We start from the raw sequence: 18,484 nt of genomic DNA on the forward strand, positions 1-18,484 counted from the left end.
AAAAAAAAAAATAAAAATAGGATGGTTGTTTTTTTTTCCTTTCCATTACAAAAAAATATTTTAGGCAGGCAAAGAATTTACTCTTGCGACGCTATAAAATATAAACAATTTTTGCTTGGAAATTTACATATAAAACAAATGTCCAGCTCTTAATGAAGACATCACGATGGAGGGCCCTTCTTCCTAATACAATAAGGACTAACAGCTTACCATGCACAACTGGGCTGTAGAGGTGACCATGGCAGTGGAAGGCAATTGATGTTAAAAAGCCCACAAAGAAAGCAAGCTAAACCAAAGGATTTCTAGCAAATATTCTGAGTAATGGTGAATTTTTTTGTGTGTTGTAGATTAGATACAAGCATATGAGTAGGTGCTAAGACTAATCACAGATCTTTTGTTCTATGTTACAGTTATAAAATACCTTGTCAAATTCTATAGTATTATGAGATTTATAATGAGACTTTCAGCAAGTATAAAAACAAGTTTCCTTACCTTTTTCTTTACTACTGCTTCTCTCTCTCTATCTCTTTTTTTCCATTCTTCTGCAAGTGCTTGCATATGGGCTGTTTCCTTTTTTTTAAGCTTTTAAAAACAAACAAAAAAATTGAAGCAGAAAACCAAAACAAAATTGTTGAAAGTACAACTTTAAAGGAGAAAGTATTATCAAAACTAAGCCTTGACGCAAAAGAATTAAAAACTAAATTTTGTACACTGACTTATAATTCAAGGTACGCCTCTGGATACTGAAAGTTATTTCTTACCCTTAAGTACAAAATGGAAAGAAACCCCAAGTTAAGAAAAGTATCTTAATAAACAGGCACTAGTTTCTCCACATCTTTTAAAAAGAATCATGTGACTCACACGTAGAATGACATGAACAGTAGAAACACAGCAATGGATGTTGATTGAGAATAAAGAAAGGCAGTGTTAATATTTAGCACTAATAATTTGAATCTTGAGTATGTACTGTACTTCATAAACAGTAAGGGGAAGCTGAAGGGGGCATTCTGTATTTCACTAACTAGAACCTACTTCAGTCACTTAACAGAAAGTAATTAACCATCTTCCTTAAAGGTATGGAAGATATTTGTGTACAACTGAAGCTTTAATTTTTCCTTAGAGCAAAATATAGTTCTTATGTGAAATAGTGGCAAAGAAAAATGCACTTAATATTACCCTCACCAATTCTGCTAAAATTTCTCTAGAAGTCATGCAGTCTAGCACATACATAGAAAGAGTAAAAACCTCATTTTCAAAAATGTCCTCTTGCATTTCTTTCCACATTTCTAACTCCAGTGCTGCTTTGTATTCATGAGTTTCTCGAGGTCCTGGATGGTTTTGTGGAGCACAATAAGTCTGAACATGAGGGACACGACATTGCTGACCAGCACCTGCACACTGATAGAGTTAACAGTGGATTATTAACTGGAAACCCAACCTTTTACAGAATTGCTCAAGGAAAAAGGATAAGATATATGTAAAATTTACTTGAGAAGAATCTGACACCAGAATTTCTTGCATTTTCACAAGCCCGTAGTCTTCCAAAGTGATAGCATATGAAAGCTCTGCTATCCTGTTGCCTGACCTACAAATAACATTAGGGTATCATTTGCAAAAAAATTGTCTTAAAAATACAGAAAGCGAATTGCAAAAGAACACACAAACCAGCATACCTTAGGTACTAAAAAGTTCTGTGTAAGCTCAGAGACTCTAAACAGTTTCCCATGTAAGAGCCCAAACATGCCCTCCCCTTTTGTTTTAATTCATGGACTAATTTATACATCTACAGTAAGCTTTGACTTTAACAAATAACTTGTCAATGGGAAGCTATTTAACTAACAGCTTACTATAATCAATGCATCCCTATTAACAGGAGAGTGATCCAAAATTGTACTTGCAGTCTTAAATCTTCCTCACAACCACATCTGTTGAATACAGGTATTGGTGTTGACTGACTTTGTTCTAATACACTCAATGAATTTCATTAGTCTTCCTTTTTTAAAATGTTAACCACATAATAAACCACTTAGCATATCACATCTTGTAAGCCATACTTTTATAACTAAAACACACATTTCTGGAAGCTTCAGCACAGAAAAATGACAACTTTACATGCACTTATAGGTTAAACACCTATCTGAACTTGCACCATGAAAAAATGCCCAGGTAATAGTATTTTCATAAAGGAATTTGAAATGAGTGCAGTTTCTCCTGAAGTAGAACAGCTTGTCTCTGGCTGTTGCACCTCTAATCATAGACAAAATGAAGTAAACATAGGTAGCTTTCTGCACAGAAAGATAGTAAGAGAAGGAAAGCACACAAATCATGTAACTAGAAGTTATCACTAGTCTAATACGGAAGTACACTGCAGCGTAGACCTGTACTTGGTCAGAAACAAAACTACCACTTCAGTTATAACTACTCAATGATGCAAAGGCAATTTCTCAATCACTTGAAGCCTGGAAGATGCAGCTTTAAGTATCAAGCAATTTGCACCAAAAGGCTGAAGGCATTAACCATGGCTGCAGTTTTCATCAAAATTTTCTTCCAGAAAAAATATAAAAGACAACACTAAAATATTTTTACAAATGTGCAACTTTCTACACAGTTATCTGCAAGGGAAAAAAAAACAAAAACCAAACATTTTTAGTTCACATAATTTAACAAATTACTGCATTAAAATATTTCAACTTTTTATCAGTCACTGAATAAAAAAACAAAACAAGATTCAAGGTAGTGTACCTAATAAATCTGAGTGAATTTAACATATTATAAAGAACATTACACCAATGGGAGTGAAACTGGGAAGGTGTCAGCACAGGAAAATGCAAGCTGGATTACATTTTGTGAATGCCATCTAGTGGTTATTAAGTTGTGTGCAAAACCAGGATTCATTTTAATAAACATTGCTGGTGGAAGTGTGAACTATACTGTGTTAAGTTTCCTGTGGGTCAAATATTGCATGTTTTAATCACTTGTAGGATTAAAGGCTTAAAGATTACCTCAATCTTAATAGCAATTATATTTATTTCTAAACACATACTCAAGTTCTCCTATCCTACAGAAGAAGGTAAAGGTCTAGGCACTCATTGCTAGCACAGTTCACATCTTCAACAAGGACATGGGACAAAAGTAACTATTAAGTTTTTTCATATGCATAAAAAAGAATGTCATACCTCTATGTAAACTAATGTTTCTCTTCAGACAGAATATTAACTAATAACATTGCTCCTGATGCATACAAACTAAAATCCCTGCTACGATTACAGGATATAATCCTGAAGCAGGGAACCTCTCCACTTTGTGGGTACATCTGTTCTCTTAATTTTCCCCTAAATCAGTGACATCTAAAAGCATACTATGGACAGTCTTCACTATTTTGAATATCAGCAGCCTTTTATTAAGTAACTTACTGAGGAAAGTGTCTCAGTAATGTTTTTTCAAATTGTCTATTTTTTTAATCTGTTAGTGAAGCTTACCCAAGATCATGATTATAAAAATATTTATTACGATGACTCTGGTAGTTGTGTGGGGTTGCACAATATGCCTGTGGCATTTTAATTTCAATCTCTTGGATGCCTATTCCTACACCTATATGGCAATACTCAGTAGCTGGTTCACCTGTTCAAAAAGATAAACATGAACAGCTTGCCCTTTTTCAGGGAAATACTAAACAAACAATTATTTAAAGTTTGCTATAGAGTAAGGAATTTAAAAAATAGTTTTACCCTTGTGCTGCTGTGACACTGACTGTTTCGTTAGAAGTCTGACGCCAGCATTGTTCGCCATTACCAGCCAAGAAACGGGTTTTTTCTGAAGCTAAAACATTTGACAGCTGAAGTCTTGCCATGCCTAGAAGTAAGTCTTTTGCTGTTTTATCCTTGTGCCACAATTCAACTAGCAGAGGTAATCTGAAATGAAGAAGTTATTTTAGTGTCAGGCATCAATACAAAACAAGAAGCATTCCCATTCATCTGGGGAAATGACCTAATGTTCTAGAAGTACTATTCCAAATCAGTGACAGTCACAACTGTGAAAAAATGAGGTGCATTTACTGCCTCTTCCTCACAGAGGAATGAGACTGACTGGCTTTGAATCTTCTCCATCACTCACTTCAGCCAAATCATTCCTTTCTCCAGTTATCAGAAAAAGAATGCTACAGTGGAAGTGATTGACTGAAAAATACCACTACTTTGATGATTCCTTATTCCACATCTTAATCAATTATGGAAAGCTGGTGGGACTACTGGGAAATCAAATTTAGATTGGATATTAGGAAAAATTTATTTGCTGAAGAAATGGTCCAACATTGGAACAGCCTGCCCAGCAAAGTGGTAGTGTTACCGTCATAGAGTTGTTAAAAAATGTGTAAGTGTGGCACTTCAGGACATGGTTTATGGGTTGACAGTTGGACTTGATGATTTTAGGGGCCTTTTCCAACCTTAATGATTCTATAAAAACTGTACTCAGCTTCCTAGGTACTTAATGCATTTTGAAGATATAGAATAGTCATTGCATATTGATAAGAAAAAATCAAACAACTTATTTCATTTGAAGTAATGCTTTGCTAAAACTATGCTGTCAAGCTTTAACAACTTATAGCAGCAAGCAGTGCTTATTTCTGTAAGCAATGATCCCTGCACAAGCATTGAAGAGATAAAAGCAAGAATTTTAGAGTTCCTGACTTTAAAGAGCGGTGTATAAAATATTTGTAGGAACTTGGATTCTTTAGTGAACTGTCAAACTGATGATGATCACAAGTAAAAAATGTGATCTTGTGACTGCATTTTAAAAGACTGATGTAATAAAAGATAAAAGAATAAAAAAATTGGAAGAATGAAAGTCATCACCTGAAAAATGTATCTTGAAGCTGATGAGGTGTAGCTGCAAAGTCAAATGCACAGCAGGACTGTGGGAGAAAGACTTCCATATTCTTTCTGACTTCTACAGGTGGACTTGTTATAATAGGTGCTGCACTGCCAAAAAATGGATACAAGTACCTAATAAAAACAGTAACAACAACAACAAAAAAAAAATCAGTAATTTAATAAATCCATTTTTCTTACACCTTCTACAACAAGAAGTTTATCTTTTACTGAAGCATGACTTGTATTAATGTTAGCACAATTTGCACAAATACATCCAGCAACAGCACTGAGTCCTCAAATATTCATATTTTCATATACTTCCGCAGTGATCCAGTTCTATTTGTATTTGCTGTTATTTAAAAAAAATAATCTTTAATAACCTGTATGGTTACACCTATATTAATTAATCTTTTCTTAAAATTCTGTAATTATGATATAATGTGAGCAAAGAAACAGAAGAATGGGATACTATATTCAGATGTGGATTGCTACTTGCAAACATTTATATCTACAGGTAAGATTGGTCTGATATACAATAATTGATATGTAAGTATATATATACACAGTGTCATAACCATTCCAAAATTTCAGTCACACTTGCAAAATGTAGTTTTTAATACCTACAGTTTAATTCACTAAAAGGAAAGTCATATCATTTTACCAAGGTGGTAAAGTGTGGCCTGAAATTACTCTACTGGCACAGTTCAGGCTATAACAAACTACAGCACAGGGGAGGCCACTGAATTCACATACACCTCAGTAACTAACATTCCATGAATAGGAATTTTATTTTTTTTTTAAACAACAAAATCATCCATGCATATACAAACTCTTAATCCTAAGCTCTAAGGGAAATTTAAACAAACCAAATGAGTTGATAAAAAAAAGCTCCTCTCTTCATTGGCAATGTTAAAAAAAATCCACCAAATCCCAACCTGTATACAGATACTGGTTTCAATTCCCTTACTTTTAATTGGTCCTCCTACTTTTAGTTCTTATTCCTCCAACTTAGCATTCACCTCCCACCTAACAACCGCTAATTTGCCAAAAGTACTACCATGGTTTTATTTCATGTGACATTAGAAACAAAGTAATCACTAAGCAATTGATCCAAGCTAGCACTGATAGTTTTCTACTTCTGCTTCAGGCACAAAACTCAGGTCTCAAAAAATCCTGTATTTTTTATAACTCCACAAATTAACGTAACAGAAGATGCTACTTCTCATATGCAAAGACCGTAAAAAAAACTCTTACAGTAATGCATTTACCACCGTGATTCTTTACTTTCAAGGCTAGAATGTGTTTCCTTTAGATTCACTGTCATATACAAAACAAATGATCTGTTTCTTACTAAAACACTACAAAGGATTTTTGATGGACACTTGGAAAGGTACAGAAATCACTGCTCTGATCAGCTGGAAAAGCAGCAAGAAAGTAAGGAGACAAGCAGTCACCTTTTTACTCTCAATATTGAATGATGATCTTTATTGTCAGAACACAGATAGCCAAGTGAGAGTTAACACAAATTACAGTGCAGGTCACAAGTGACACACTACAGCTTTAATGCAATAATGCTCAGAGGTTTAGTGATAAGCTAGAGGAACATTCCCAAGTATTTTGCTAAGGAAAATGATCAGCACGCAGGTAAAGGGCATCGGGCAACATACTATCAGAAATTATTCAGATTACAAAGTCTTTGTATTTAAAAGAAAGATACTGTTATTACAAAGAATAAGATCAACATAAACAAAATGTACCTTAAAACACAATTTATAGGAAAACCAACTTCCAGACTGCGTATACTTCGTAAGTCTATTGAAAAGCAAAAATGGTGAGAGGCTGCTGGAATTACAATTTTCTGTCCTGACTTGGGCTCAGACGAACTGGAAGCACTCCCAGGGTTGGGCTGAGATGCAGCCGCTGCACCTTTATCAGCTGAAAACATGGAAGAGAATTTGTGTGCATTTTTAATAATTTGTTCTGCCCCAAATAATAAAATACATTAAAGATAGGTCTTTACAGTTAAGCTGATCCCCAAGAGACTTCAATCCTTTGTATTATAAGCTAACAATAATGAAAAATAGCCACTCTATTTGGAAATCACTGCTTCCAAAGAAAAAAAAAACAAACAAAAACACCAATCTACTTTAAATCATCTTAGAAGATCCTGTAGTGTGTTTCTTTTTTTAATTAATCTTCAAAGCTATGTATGTTAATCTCACCTAAGAAAAGTTAAGACTGAAAATGCAAGATATAAAATTCTTCAGAAGGATGCTATAAGACTTCAGTTTCAACAGTTTACGTAGCTGTTCCTGGCCATCTTGAGGGTATGCAAAAGCAGGCTTCAAAAAACCCCAACATTCATAGTAACTTGCTTTACTTTGAATTAACTTATGTCTCTAGTTTGGAACTGAAAAAATAGCACCAGGTCAAACAATGCTCACATAAGGCAGAATCAACTACTGGTCCTAAAATGAGGTTTAACTCTTGCTCCCAACCTGAGGTTTAACTATTGAAATAAATTAAAGTGCTCTCAGCTAGGTCTGTAAAGCACACTTGCTTATACGTTTTGATCAGAACCCACCTACTGAGACTACCATTACATAATTTAGGAAGGAGAAGCAAGTGCCTGTCAAGTTGCATCCAGGCTTCTCACATCCTTGCCCTGGAACCGAATACTGCCTTAAAAGAGTAAAAGGTCAAATTACAAGTTCTATAAACAGGTCCTCCAAAAGGTATCCTGCAAAAATGTTTAAGACAGTAAAGCAGAGAAAGAGGCAAGCAAACAGTCAGAGAAGATCTCAACTGCCTTTTGTACTTGTCAATTGTTCTGATCTCTTTTTTCCACCATTACCTAAAATGTTTCAATTTTGTAATTTTTGAAAAAAATACATCATTGCTAGCGTTGACTTTATTTTTTCCTGGTTGTTTTTAAGTGTTTTATTTGCATTAAAAGTAACAACAGAAAAAAGAAAAATATAGTAATGCTCAAAATCAGCTACTTAGCACAACATAGGAATTGCCAGTAATTCTGGCAAAAAGTCACGAGATTGGCGCAATGAAACAGCCGAAGTTTAAGGCTGTCATAGACAAGACAGCCAAAATTGCATACAGCCTACTGTTAAAATTAATTGAAGTTGCTACTATATTCAAATTTAATTCAATATACTAAATTCAATAAATTTTGCATTACTGGAATTTTGCAGATCTGACAATAGAGGTGTCTTTGCTCTGCCCTGTGATTTGAAATCAGGAAGCTCTTCAGTACACTCTTGGTTAACCTCTTGGCAAGACTCAGATACTAGCCCTAAAAGATAAATGTGAAATAACACGTTTTACATACCAAAACAGACTTGTAAAATTACTGTTATTGTTAACAAAAAAGCATCATCCTGCATTTCTTCACTACATATTCAAACTAGCTTCTGGGTTCACAATATTTTTTCTTGATCTAGTCTATATAAGTGACTTAATCATTGCTTAGATATGACCAGTTAGGATTGAAAGAAAATCTGGCTGAATTAGCAGAAAAATCCTGAGAACATGTTCTAGGACACTGATCTTCCTCTACAGAACTGGGTGACTTTAGAACTCATCTCAAAAGAGCAGCAATACAAACATAATTAGAAAAATAATCATTCAGCTTTACTCATAAATCTCCTGTTAAGACAATGCACATTCAGTAATGTTCAGAAAACTAATATTCTTTCTTTTGAGCTTGAATCTATCATTATACTATTTTTTCCTCTCTCATGTGTGTTCCTCGTCACCTTCTTTGTAGCCAAGTTCTCAAAACAAAACCAAGCGAAGTCTCAGAAAGCTTTATGGGCTACCAAGTCTCTGTGAAAGGATAATTTAAAAAACAAACAAAAAAACCCAAACCAACCCAGTTGCTTGGTTTTGACCAGCAATTTGTACAGAATGAATGCTTTCACAATGTATTATCCACACTGTAAATTCCTATTATTAAAATCCCCAGATTTTCCCTGCCTTTCAATGTAATACATGAGAAAATGAGTTAACTTCATCTCCTCATTGAGCAAGTCAGGTTTTCATTAGTACTGTAGTGAATCTTTCCATTATCAAATTCAGGGGATCCCAAACACTGAAACACTTGAAGCTGATGAACATCAATATAACTTGTAATCTACACACCAAAAAATCCCCATTCTGGCTCTTTCAAGTGTTTTTCACAACTACTATGTTCAAATAACATTTATTCTCCTTTTATTTTTTTTACATAAATAATTCTTAGTTGCCTGAAATTTATCACCACAAATGATTAGTACATAATCCGAAATCATACTTCACAGCTGGAAAAAAAAATAAATATATATATTCCATACCTTTTGTCTTTAGACTTGTGCCTTTTTCAAACTTAAGACTTTCCACTTCACTTTCTGTTGCTTCATCTTCTGCTGAAGAGGAGTGGGAGGCTTGAGATGGGATATTCTGGGATCTCTCCTGCAGGCCCTCTGTTTTTCCACTAATGGGTGAAAGAACTTTCTCCTGTGGCTGTTTAGGTTCAGTTGGAGCATGTAAGGGAATCAAAGGCTGAATGAAGTGATAGTTTTCTTTTATTGATCATGGCTTGGACTGAAAAAAATCTGCCTACAACATTTCTTATAGTTTGATATTAATTTTCTAACATAGAAAGCAATGAAAGGATTATTCATAACAAGCAACTTATGCTTTCACACTGTAAGTTACTTCACTGTCAAATATGACTTAGAAATACCAATTTTTTAACATGAAACTGCCACAGTATCTAAAGCAACAATAAATGTTAAAGTTGTACCTGAGAACTCAAGCTCTCCCTCTGCAGAATTATAGATACCCCAACAGTAGGAGCCATATCCAAAGGCAACTGTGGCAGTTTCTGTTTAGCTCTGTTTGGTGGAATAAGGACAAATGCTCCTTCTACTGCCACAGGGTGTTGATCCATATTTCCTTTCTTCAGTAGTCCAGACAAGGGTACTTCGGTGCTTCCAAGAGACTGGTCCCCACAGCAAAGATGGATCTGTATATGTACAGAAGTGCCAGAAAGTAAGTGGCATGTGCATTTCCAGTTGATCTCTCCAATCATCATCTACTAAAGGTAGAATTATAATGCTCATCCCTAGCCTAGGCATTGCATGCTGACAGCAGGTGTTTGGACCAGTGCAAGAACAGCTACAGAAATTCAGTATCGAGCTGGTAGGATTTGCCCAGTGTACCACAGCAGCAGATCACTGCACTGGCCTAGAAGACTCTCTTTTTTTCTGTTTTACCAGATCAGAACACTATTCTGATCTCCAGCATTTATTACACTTAAAGAATACTATAATGTTAAAAAGTGTCAGCTGCCAGTATGCACATCCAGGTGTGTGTATATCCACACATACACATGCATACAAATACAATGATACTCTCCTTATATACACACAACCTCCAAGTCTGACAGCTAGCCTCTTTTATGACTAGTCTTAATTTTCTGAAAAAATACTTTAAATACTTTAAGGATCAAAACACAGTGCTCTGATCCTGTACTCTAAATTTTACAAAGCTAAGTGAGAAGTCAGAGAAAGCTGTAATCAAGATGTGTAAAACTGCAAATCAAGATGTGGATCTGACACAAATTGTTCAAATTTGTGTTTTCTTTCATATGATGATCTTGTTCTTAACCATGATGAAAACACATAATTATCTGTTGATGTAGATATATGATATATGCTATATTAAGTACGTTTTTTTCAAGATCATAGACTAAGATTAAATTCCAAGCACAGCAGTGCATGTGTTTCACCAAAAACTGTCATTAAGTTGAGACAAAAAATACCCTGGAAAAATGTAAGATTAAAACAGATGCATTCTTAAACTAATTTGGATAAAAAAAAACAACCAACAAAACACAAAGTGATCCATACACATTTGAAGAAAAACAACTTTAAAAGGGTCCAGATCCAAGATTTAGTTTGTACAACTAATGCTGTCTTGTTTACCGGCTATGTAATTAGAAACCTTGTACTACCCTCATCCAAATAATCTTATTTTGTAATGAGTTAACTGTGAACCAGACACAGACTGCCACAGATACCTTCAATACTGTACAATATTAGAATCATAGAACAATTTAGGTTGGAAAAGACCTTTAAGCTTAACCATAAAACTAACACTGCCAATTCTACCATAAAACCATATCCTCCATTAAAAGACATAGCTAAAAATAAGCAATATCCTTTAACAGCCCAAATATAATTGTAGTACATTTTAAAATAGTATTTGGCAAAGGAGTGAGAAAAAAGCCAGACCTCCCTTATTACTCACTAAGAGTGCTGAAGACAGTGATTTTGGAAGTTAGGCAAGAGTCACTGAGCAGCTGGTGTGGGTGAAATTATCACAGGCAGAACAAAGCAGGACTGTGGGCTGCAGATAGTGTGATTGCAGAGCAGGTCCAGAGCTCTTGAGAATGCCACATTAGCTATTTGGCAATATCAGGTTTCACTAATACCTTTTATCATGGTGTGTAACCCAGCTTATTCTAGTGACTGTACTAAAGAGACATCTGAGCTGGGAGATTTGTTGCTAGGGATCCCCTCATATCAGGAGGAGAATCAATTTATATGTGAGCCAAAATACACAATCTAGTTTAGGAAAATGAAATACTTTCCAATTTCAGCCTGAACCATATTATTTTATTTTCATTATTTATTTTCAATCACATTTGAGAAGAAATAGATTACCTGCAATTTTGACTGTGCACAAAAATAAACTTGAAGGACATCAGTTGTACTACGTATTCGAACTGAAGCTCTTTCTGGCTCGAAGTTTGGATTGATTAAATCAGTGAAAGGTTCATTTGTGACATCATTTCCCAGTAATGAGTAGTAGAAAAAAAACTCAGGTCGTCGTTCAGGAAGCTTCATAGTACTAGGAACTAACTAAAAAAGATGGAGAAAAAGTAGAGTGTATCTCTTTCATTAATGTACAGTTACAGTAATCCTTAAGTATTAGCTTCAAATTGAAGAGCTTAAAGTGATCTGAAAATTGAAGAGCTTAAAATTATCTCATCCCATCAAGCAGCTGACCTAAATCCTAGTTTGCACTACACAACACAAAACTTTTATATTAACACTCAAATTGAATTAAAAAAAAATAAAAAATCTCTGAAAGCATACCAATAACTTAAAAAATGACCCATTTTTAACTTCCTTTAAGATTTTTTTATCCAAGGACTCTAACTGACATCAAATATTCAATAATGTCGAGCACTGCACAATTACTCAGAAACAAGTAGTGCCTCACAAAATATCCAGAGTGCAGATTAGACACTGAGTTCATTATATCACTTCGGTGATTGAATAAAAGACTGGAATAGGCAAACCCAGCTACTTCACCCTGTAGCCACTGTAATTGTGAGTTCAATGCTTAAAAAGGCACAAGCTACACCAGAGTGATCACAGTAAATTTACTTCACAAGGCTCTATAATTCTGTCATGGAAAAGTATTTTCTGTGGAAAAAAAAATACAAGACTGAGAAGAGTTTATCATATACTATCAGCTATAGATCAGTTCAAGTCACACTGGCTTGGATTTGTTACCTTCTCAGTAACTTGGCCACATCTATATTTTTAAATCAGACAGTGTGTATCAGTGTGGTACAGTACAGCATGAACACAGGAGCTGAGGTCTAAAGCTCAAGTAATCACATTAGCATTGCACTTCAACCAAGCTAGTAAGTCCTTACTTTAGGCAACATATAAACTCTACTGTTTCATATATCTTACGGATCCAAAAGTTTTTTGTCTTGCTTGAACTTCAGCACAGGGGTAATACATTGAAGACTGATATTATCCATACCTGTATTTTTTATACTATATTGTAACAAATGTATACATTTAAAGTAAACACTATCTTATCGCTCAAAAATAATTTTGACCTTACATATGTAATTTTACATGTAAGCACTATCTAAAGTTTTAAAATTCAAATTAATGTATATTAATTCAATACAGGACAAGACTATTGCACAAAACTTACAGGATAACAAAAAAATCCTATCTAGAAATAATGCACAGGAAAGTGAGAAAAAAAAAAAATAGGACAGTACTTCAAAACCACACACAACAAGGAAACAAACCTGTTCCAGCTGTGTGGCAAATGCAATGGTTACTGACAGGACAAAGTAGTCTCTGCAATACTCTTCTGGTCCAATTTGATGATAACCCTCTTCTTCATTCAAGACTGGTACAACACTTTTAGGGTCTAGTCCAGAAAGAAGGGCAGATGCTAGGAGAAAGTAAAAAAATAAGTAACTTGTGACCTTATTAATTGCTGCAGGAATCTTACATATAATTGTATTTTTCCTTTAATTGTTGTACACATGGAAAGAAAACTTACAAATAAGTATCTTTATGCTTGGTTCCAAAATATTTCAACACATTTTACACATTTCAGTAAAACATTTAAGAAGTCCCTAAGTATACTTAGGTATAGCTACCAAAAAACAGTGAAATTAATTTATGTTCAGTGGGAACAGATGTTATTTTTAACACTGTGCTAAACAGAATGCTTGAGCATATTTTTATTTCATGTAACAGTAAGTAACATGACAGGGATGGGAACTTTTTTCATTAGAGTCTACAATGCTGTTTGTTTATTTTACTCATTAAAGGAAATGCAAGATAGTAACTGCATACAACAGCCTGTTTAATTGTTGAAAGAAGTATGCTATCCCATTTGACAGATCTCTGCAACGCTTCATTTAAAGATTTTTCATCTGAAGTGTTCAGTGCTTAAAACACTTTGTATGCCGGTTTACTAGTTACTACTCTGTAGTAACTCAGAACATTTCAAAGCATCTAAGGTTACACCAAATAACATAACCACACAGCACTTCGTTGTGTACCAAAAAGCTCTGTTGTGAACACTGGAAACTTTAGATCACTTAGGTCACTGAAGAGAAAAATCAATCAATCAATCAATCAATCAATCAATCACAGTGTATGAATTCTAAGAGGAAAATATCTCCTTAACATTGACTAGACTTACAGCTGGGTATCTTGGATTTGTCACACCCAATTCTAGGTACATTAACTTTATTAACTTTACATCTGTGAAAATCTACACATTTTTTTCCCTCCCTTGCCTAAATATGGTATTGATTGATCTTTAGATGGCAGAAAAAAATTGGAAGTCCAGCAATCTTGCCTAGATTAATTATTCCACAGAAAGCACTAAGTAGAAAACAGTGCTAGGTGAAGGCAGAAGGCATTTCTTTTATTTTCTGCCAGTGTCATGAGGGGTAGGAGTAGTAGTGGGCACAATGATCACAAGGGAACTGCAGATTAATAAATCATTTAGAGCAGTTCCTTGTTTTGTTTACAAGCTTTACAGCATGCAAAATTCCCTGTGCTTTGTTGTGAACCTGAAAGGATGGAGTAAGGTAAGCAATTCAACATTGCCTTACCAACTCTCACACTTATTGCCCCTGACCACTGTTTTTACAAAAACCCAGCCACAGATCTTAAGCAGATAATAAATTCAGAATTACGGAACAGTTATCTTCAGGGCAAGAACACAAAATATTGTAAGGTAAGTAGGAGAAAATAATTTATTTGTAAAAAAAGCTTAGTTTTTAGAAACTAAGTAGATGGGTTTTTGGGCGGGGGATGAGAGAGGAGATAAAGATCTATTTATTTTGGGGGTCTTTTTAAAATCAAGTTAAAGTATTTAGTTTTGGTTTTTTAACCTGCTAACTTGTTCAAAGTAGTGAAATTGCATTCTTTAAAGAAGCGCCTCTCTTATTTCATTACACAACCTTCTGAGGTCCAGAAATACCAGCAAAATGCCCATAGTACTAAAGTCCAAGACTCTGATTCTGATTTTAAGAAACAGTTGGTTTGCAACTCTGTCCACTTGAAAGTCACACAATTACCACAGTAAAGCACCCTTGTAACATTAGCACAAGGTACAACAATTACCTGTAAAAGAATTTGCACAGAAAATGCTATAAAATTAAAATTATTTTTTAACTTAAAATACATTTGCAACAAGTGTTAGGTTCATCTGGCACAGGAACATTTTTCATTCAGAATGAGTGATGTTACTTACCTTTCCCTTCTCTAGGGGGTGCCTCCCTTGCTTTAAAGCCATCAACGAATGTTTTTGAATCAGTCTCCAACACAACACCTACTTGTATTTCAGATTTAAATTTAGTGTACTTGTTACTAAGCAGTGGATACCATTTCGGTGCCTACATAATTGAAAACAAAAAAAAAATACCAAAAACATCTAAAAACCTCAGGAAAATAAGATAATATTGTTACAGAAAAACTGGACTTGCTCTAGCATTTCTACTTCATAATCTACAGAAATATACCTTGTTTTTTTATTTCAAAAAATGTGGTCTATTTTGACCTATTATAATGAAAGATTCTATGGAACGACTCCTGGAAGTCTACTAAACATACTCTTTTCCACTGATTTGTACAGGAAACCAGTAAACAAGTATGCAATAAATGCTCAATTAAGAGAAAATCTTCAAATTCCCAATTGAAAGTGCAAAGTAAGTTATATGGATCAGAAATCCTTACGAAGTGTGATGGCAAAATAAAGACACCAGGGTTCTGTTATGACTCATTTCAGAATTATGTATTGATAAAGCAAAAATTAAATTTATATAAATTATATTATGTTTACTCTATGCTGTGTTAAATGGCTAGAACTTCTTATCACCTAACACATCTTCCACAGAGGCCCATTAAAAAAAACACCTTACAACTTGATTTAATGATTGCGACTCAATTCAGTTGTCCAATATCAACAACTAATTTTTCCAGGTGATTAAATAATGGAATTGCTTTAAAGTACTCCTTACAAGTGTTCTAATTCTCGAATTCACAAGTGAAAGATTAGTAGAAAAGTAATTTTATTTGCCCATGTTTTATGCAGTATCATGATTTCTGTCCTCCTAAAAAAAAAAAAAGTACACCATCAAGTTGGAATCATACTTCAGACCGAGACTTGAAATTTTGGCCTGCGCCTTAACTTAGATTATATCTGTAACAGCACCAATGTTAAAACATAAATTTTTAAAGCTTCATGATGCACAACATACCTGTTTCTTCTCCTGCGCAGCCCTTAAATCAAGTACAATATAGCCTATATTCTCTTTAGCTGAAGATACAGGATCAAATGCAAAACACTGGAGTTTGATAGGTGTACGCTGCAGCCTGAAATAAGAACAGTTGAAATCCAAAATATAAAAGGTATTTCCTGTAATTGGTTCACAAAAATAATTTGTACATTTCAAGCACCCCAACGATAACAAATTTACTCTTGCATAACTAGTTTTAGTTGATCAGAAACTGAGTTTATACTGAAAATCTAAATATTAAACATTAAACAAGAGAATGAACAAGTAGATTAATTTTGTAAGATAAGCATACTAGATTCTCACAAAGGATCAAGTGCTGTTAAAAAGATGTTAGTAACAAACAAATTTAGTCTTTTCTGTGTACATGAAATAAGCATGGCACCTCACATGGAACTGGAATTTCACTTGTCAGGGTATCTTAAACACAGGACTTACACAAAAGATACATTTAGGCACTTTTCTTTCATCAAATGACAAAGAAACAGCCTTTTTAAGTTCTCTGAAAATTCAGAGGTCATATTATAAACTGCCAGTCAAAATCAAATTACTGTTATAGAAACTTCATTTAATTTCTCAGCTCTTCTATCTGAAATTTTCAAATATACTTAGGCTTTTCAGGTTTGAAGTTAAGTGAATTCTGTGTTACAATATACATATAAGAAAGCCTGAATCCAATGCTTGAACTACGTGGTTCATTATTAATTTGCTGTAATCTCATGTGGTCTTTTTCAGTAGTGTAAAAACATACCCTTTAGAATTTTTAAACATCACTTATCTTTTCACATGCTACTTTTGTTTGTTGGCAATATTATGGTAGATTAGTGTACAGCTAAAAGAAAACTTCTAAAAAAAATTATCTGATGACAACAACACAAAGTTGCATTGTTGTAGCTGTAAAGAGAACACAATTAAATTTTATCTCCAAATTAAACCTAACTTTCTATCATTACCTGTGCTGATGAAGTGCTTTCCTATCAAGTTCCCAAGCCAATTCTGTAGCAAATTCTGGCTGATCAGTATGCTCTACAGGATCAGTAGCCAACTGTTCACCATCAAACTTTGCTTCAACTATAAGCATATGCTTGGTTCGTTTTGGAAAATAGCGTCCTGTAAAAAAGCATAATAGCCATGCACAATCACTAAACAAGTTGTAAGAGCTCACGTTTATGCCATGAATTGATGACATAAAAATACATTTCCTAGATCATCTTCCTGGTGATTACTCTATACCTATAAAAGTCATCCCACGATGCAGAAGTAAGAAAGAGCGTAATAAAAAACACAAACATAACCCTTATGAAACATCCAGAAATAGCAAGACATAAACAATGAAGAGATAAAGAAACAAGGCAACTAGCACAATTTAATTTTGAGAAATACATAATGGGGAACCAATCAAGTGAACAGGTGAGAGACAGGGATTGAATGTTTTGCCTCTGCAGGCTATTTTATCACTGCTCCACATCAAAGCAACACAACACGATCGAATGAAAGCAGTGTAAGGTGTTTTTCTAACTATTTGTTGCTAACAACACACCCACACTACTAGATTGGAGAGTGCCTAAAGCTGTTCAGAGTTCAGCATCCTCCCATACTCAGATTAATAACTGAAATGACAAAATGAAGCAAGCACTTTAAAAACGTACATATATTACAGTGTGGGAGGGGCTATGTGCACGTCTGAGAACAAGATCTTCTTTTAAAGTTACCTTGATAAACGATGTCAGAGACAGAATAGGCTTTACTTGACAAAGAGAAAGCATTCAGGAAAAAAAAAAACACAACAAAAACCACAACCCCTAAACAACCCAAAATAGAAAAAACACCCAAATAAACATATAAAAACTCCACCTTCGCACACCTCAGCAAGTAAAATCTGTAGAAATAGAAGATTAAGATTGATCAGCTAGGTATTTTCGTCAACACTAAAGAAAGCTTGCAATAGATTACTAATAAGGAACAGAAATACCAGAATACTCCCTAAAGGAAAAAAGAAAGGAGCAGACACACGAAACGATCCTGATCGTCGTCGGGCATCAGCTGTACGCCAGTGTTTTGGTTCAAAGCTTTTCCGACTCCAGAGGCAGGAACCGAACCTGCACAGCCCGCAGGGCAGGCCCAGGGGCTCAGGGGTGCGGGGCTGCCCCCGGCCGGGCCCCCAGGGCGCGGTGGGAAAGGACCCGCTGCCCCGCCGGGCGCGGCTGCGGGGGGGTTAACAGGCTGCGCAGAACAGGCGGCTTCTGCAAGGCAAGAAAGGCACAACTTTTTTCTTTTTTAATAAAGTACGAAGGTTTTCATTACTCGTTTTAAATATCCGGGGCAATAACCTGCAGAAGCAAACTGGGATTAGTCCATCCTGGCTTAAAAGTCCGTATGTGCACAGCCTCATTAACAGAACCGGTTTATTAAACACAGTCGGGCTTATCCCGCTCCCTCCACAAAAAAAAAAACAAACATGGGGAGGCCGCGACCACCCCCC

The 18,484-nt window shown here is 34.9% G+C and overlaps 1 protein-coding gene across 1 annotated transcript in view; it reads right to left on the bottom strand.

Moving 5' to 3' along the window:
• The window catches only part of CEP120 (centrosomal protein 120kDa), a 32,926-nt gene extending 15,819 nt beyond the window's left edge, over positions 1-17,107 (bottom strand). Inside the window, exons 1-13 of the mRNA XM_010000481.1 lie at positions 16,956-17,107; positions 15,967-16,081; positions 14,961-15,102; positions 12,988-13,136; positions 11,591-11,788; positions 9,667-9,888; positions 9,215-9,422; positions 6,626-6,803; positions 4,851-5,000; positions 3,729-3,911; positions 1,489-1,585; positions 1,246-1,398; positions 493-582 (exon numbers count right to left, since the gene is read on the bottom strand). Of these exons, the coding sequence (XP_009998783.1) occupies positions 493-582; positions 1,246-1,398; positions 1,489-1,585; positions 3,729-3,911; positions 4,851-5,000; positions 6,626-6,803; positions 9,215-9,422; positions 9,667-9,888; positions 11,591-11,788; positions 12,988-13,136; positions 14,961-15,102; positions 15,967-16,081; positions 16,956-17,083 (2,013 nt within the window). The 5' untranslated portion in view covers positions 17,084-17,107. The remainder of the gene's footprint in view (positions 1-492; positions 583-1,245; positions 1,399-1,488; positions 1,586-3,728; positions 3,912-4,850; positions 5,001-6,625; positions 6,804-9,214; positions 9,423-9,666; positions 9,889-11,590; positions 11,789-12,987; positions 13,137-14,960; positions 15,103-15,966; positions 16,082-16,955) is intronic.
• Positions 17,108-18,484: the final 1,377 nt, after the last annotated feature.

Source organism: Chaetura pelagica, unplaced genomic scaffold (assembly GCF_000747805.2).
Source record: "Chaetura pelagica isolate M959 unplaced genomic scaffold, ChaPel_1.0 scaffold16, whole genome shotgun sequence".
Taxonomy (NCBI): Eukaryota; Metazoa; Chordata; class Aves; order Apodiformes; family Apodidae; genus Chaetura; species Chaetura pelagica.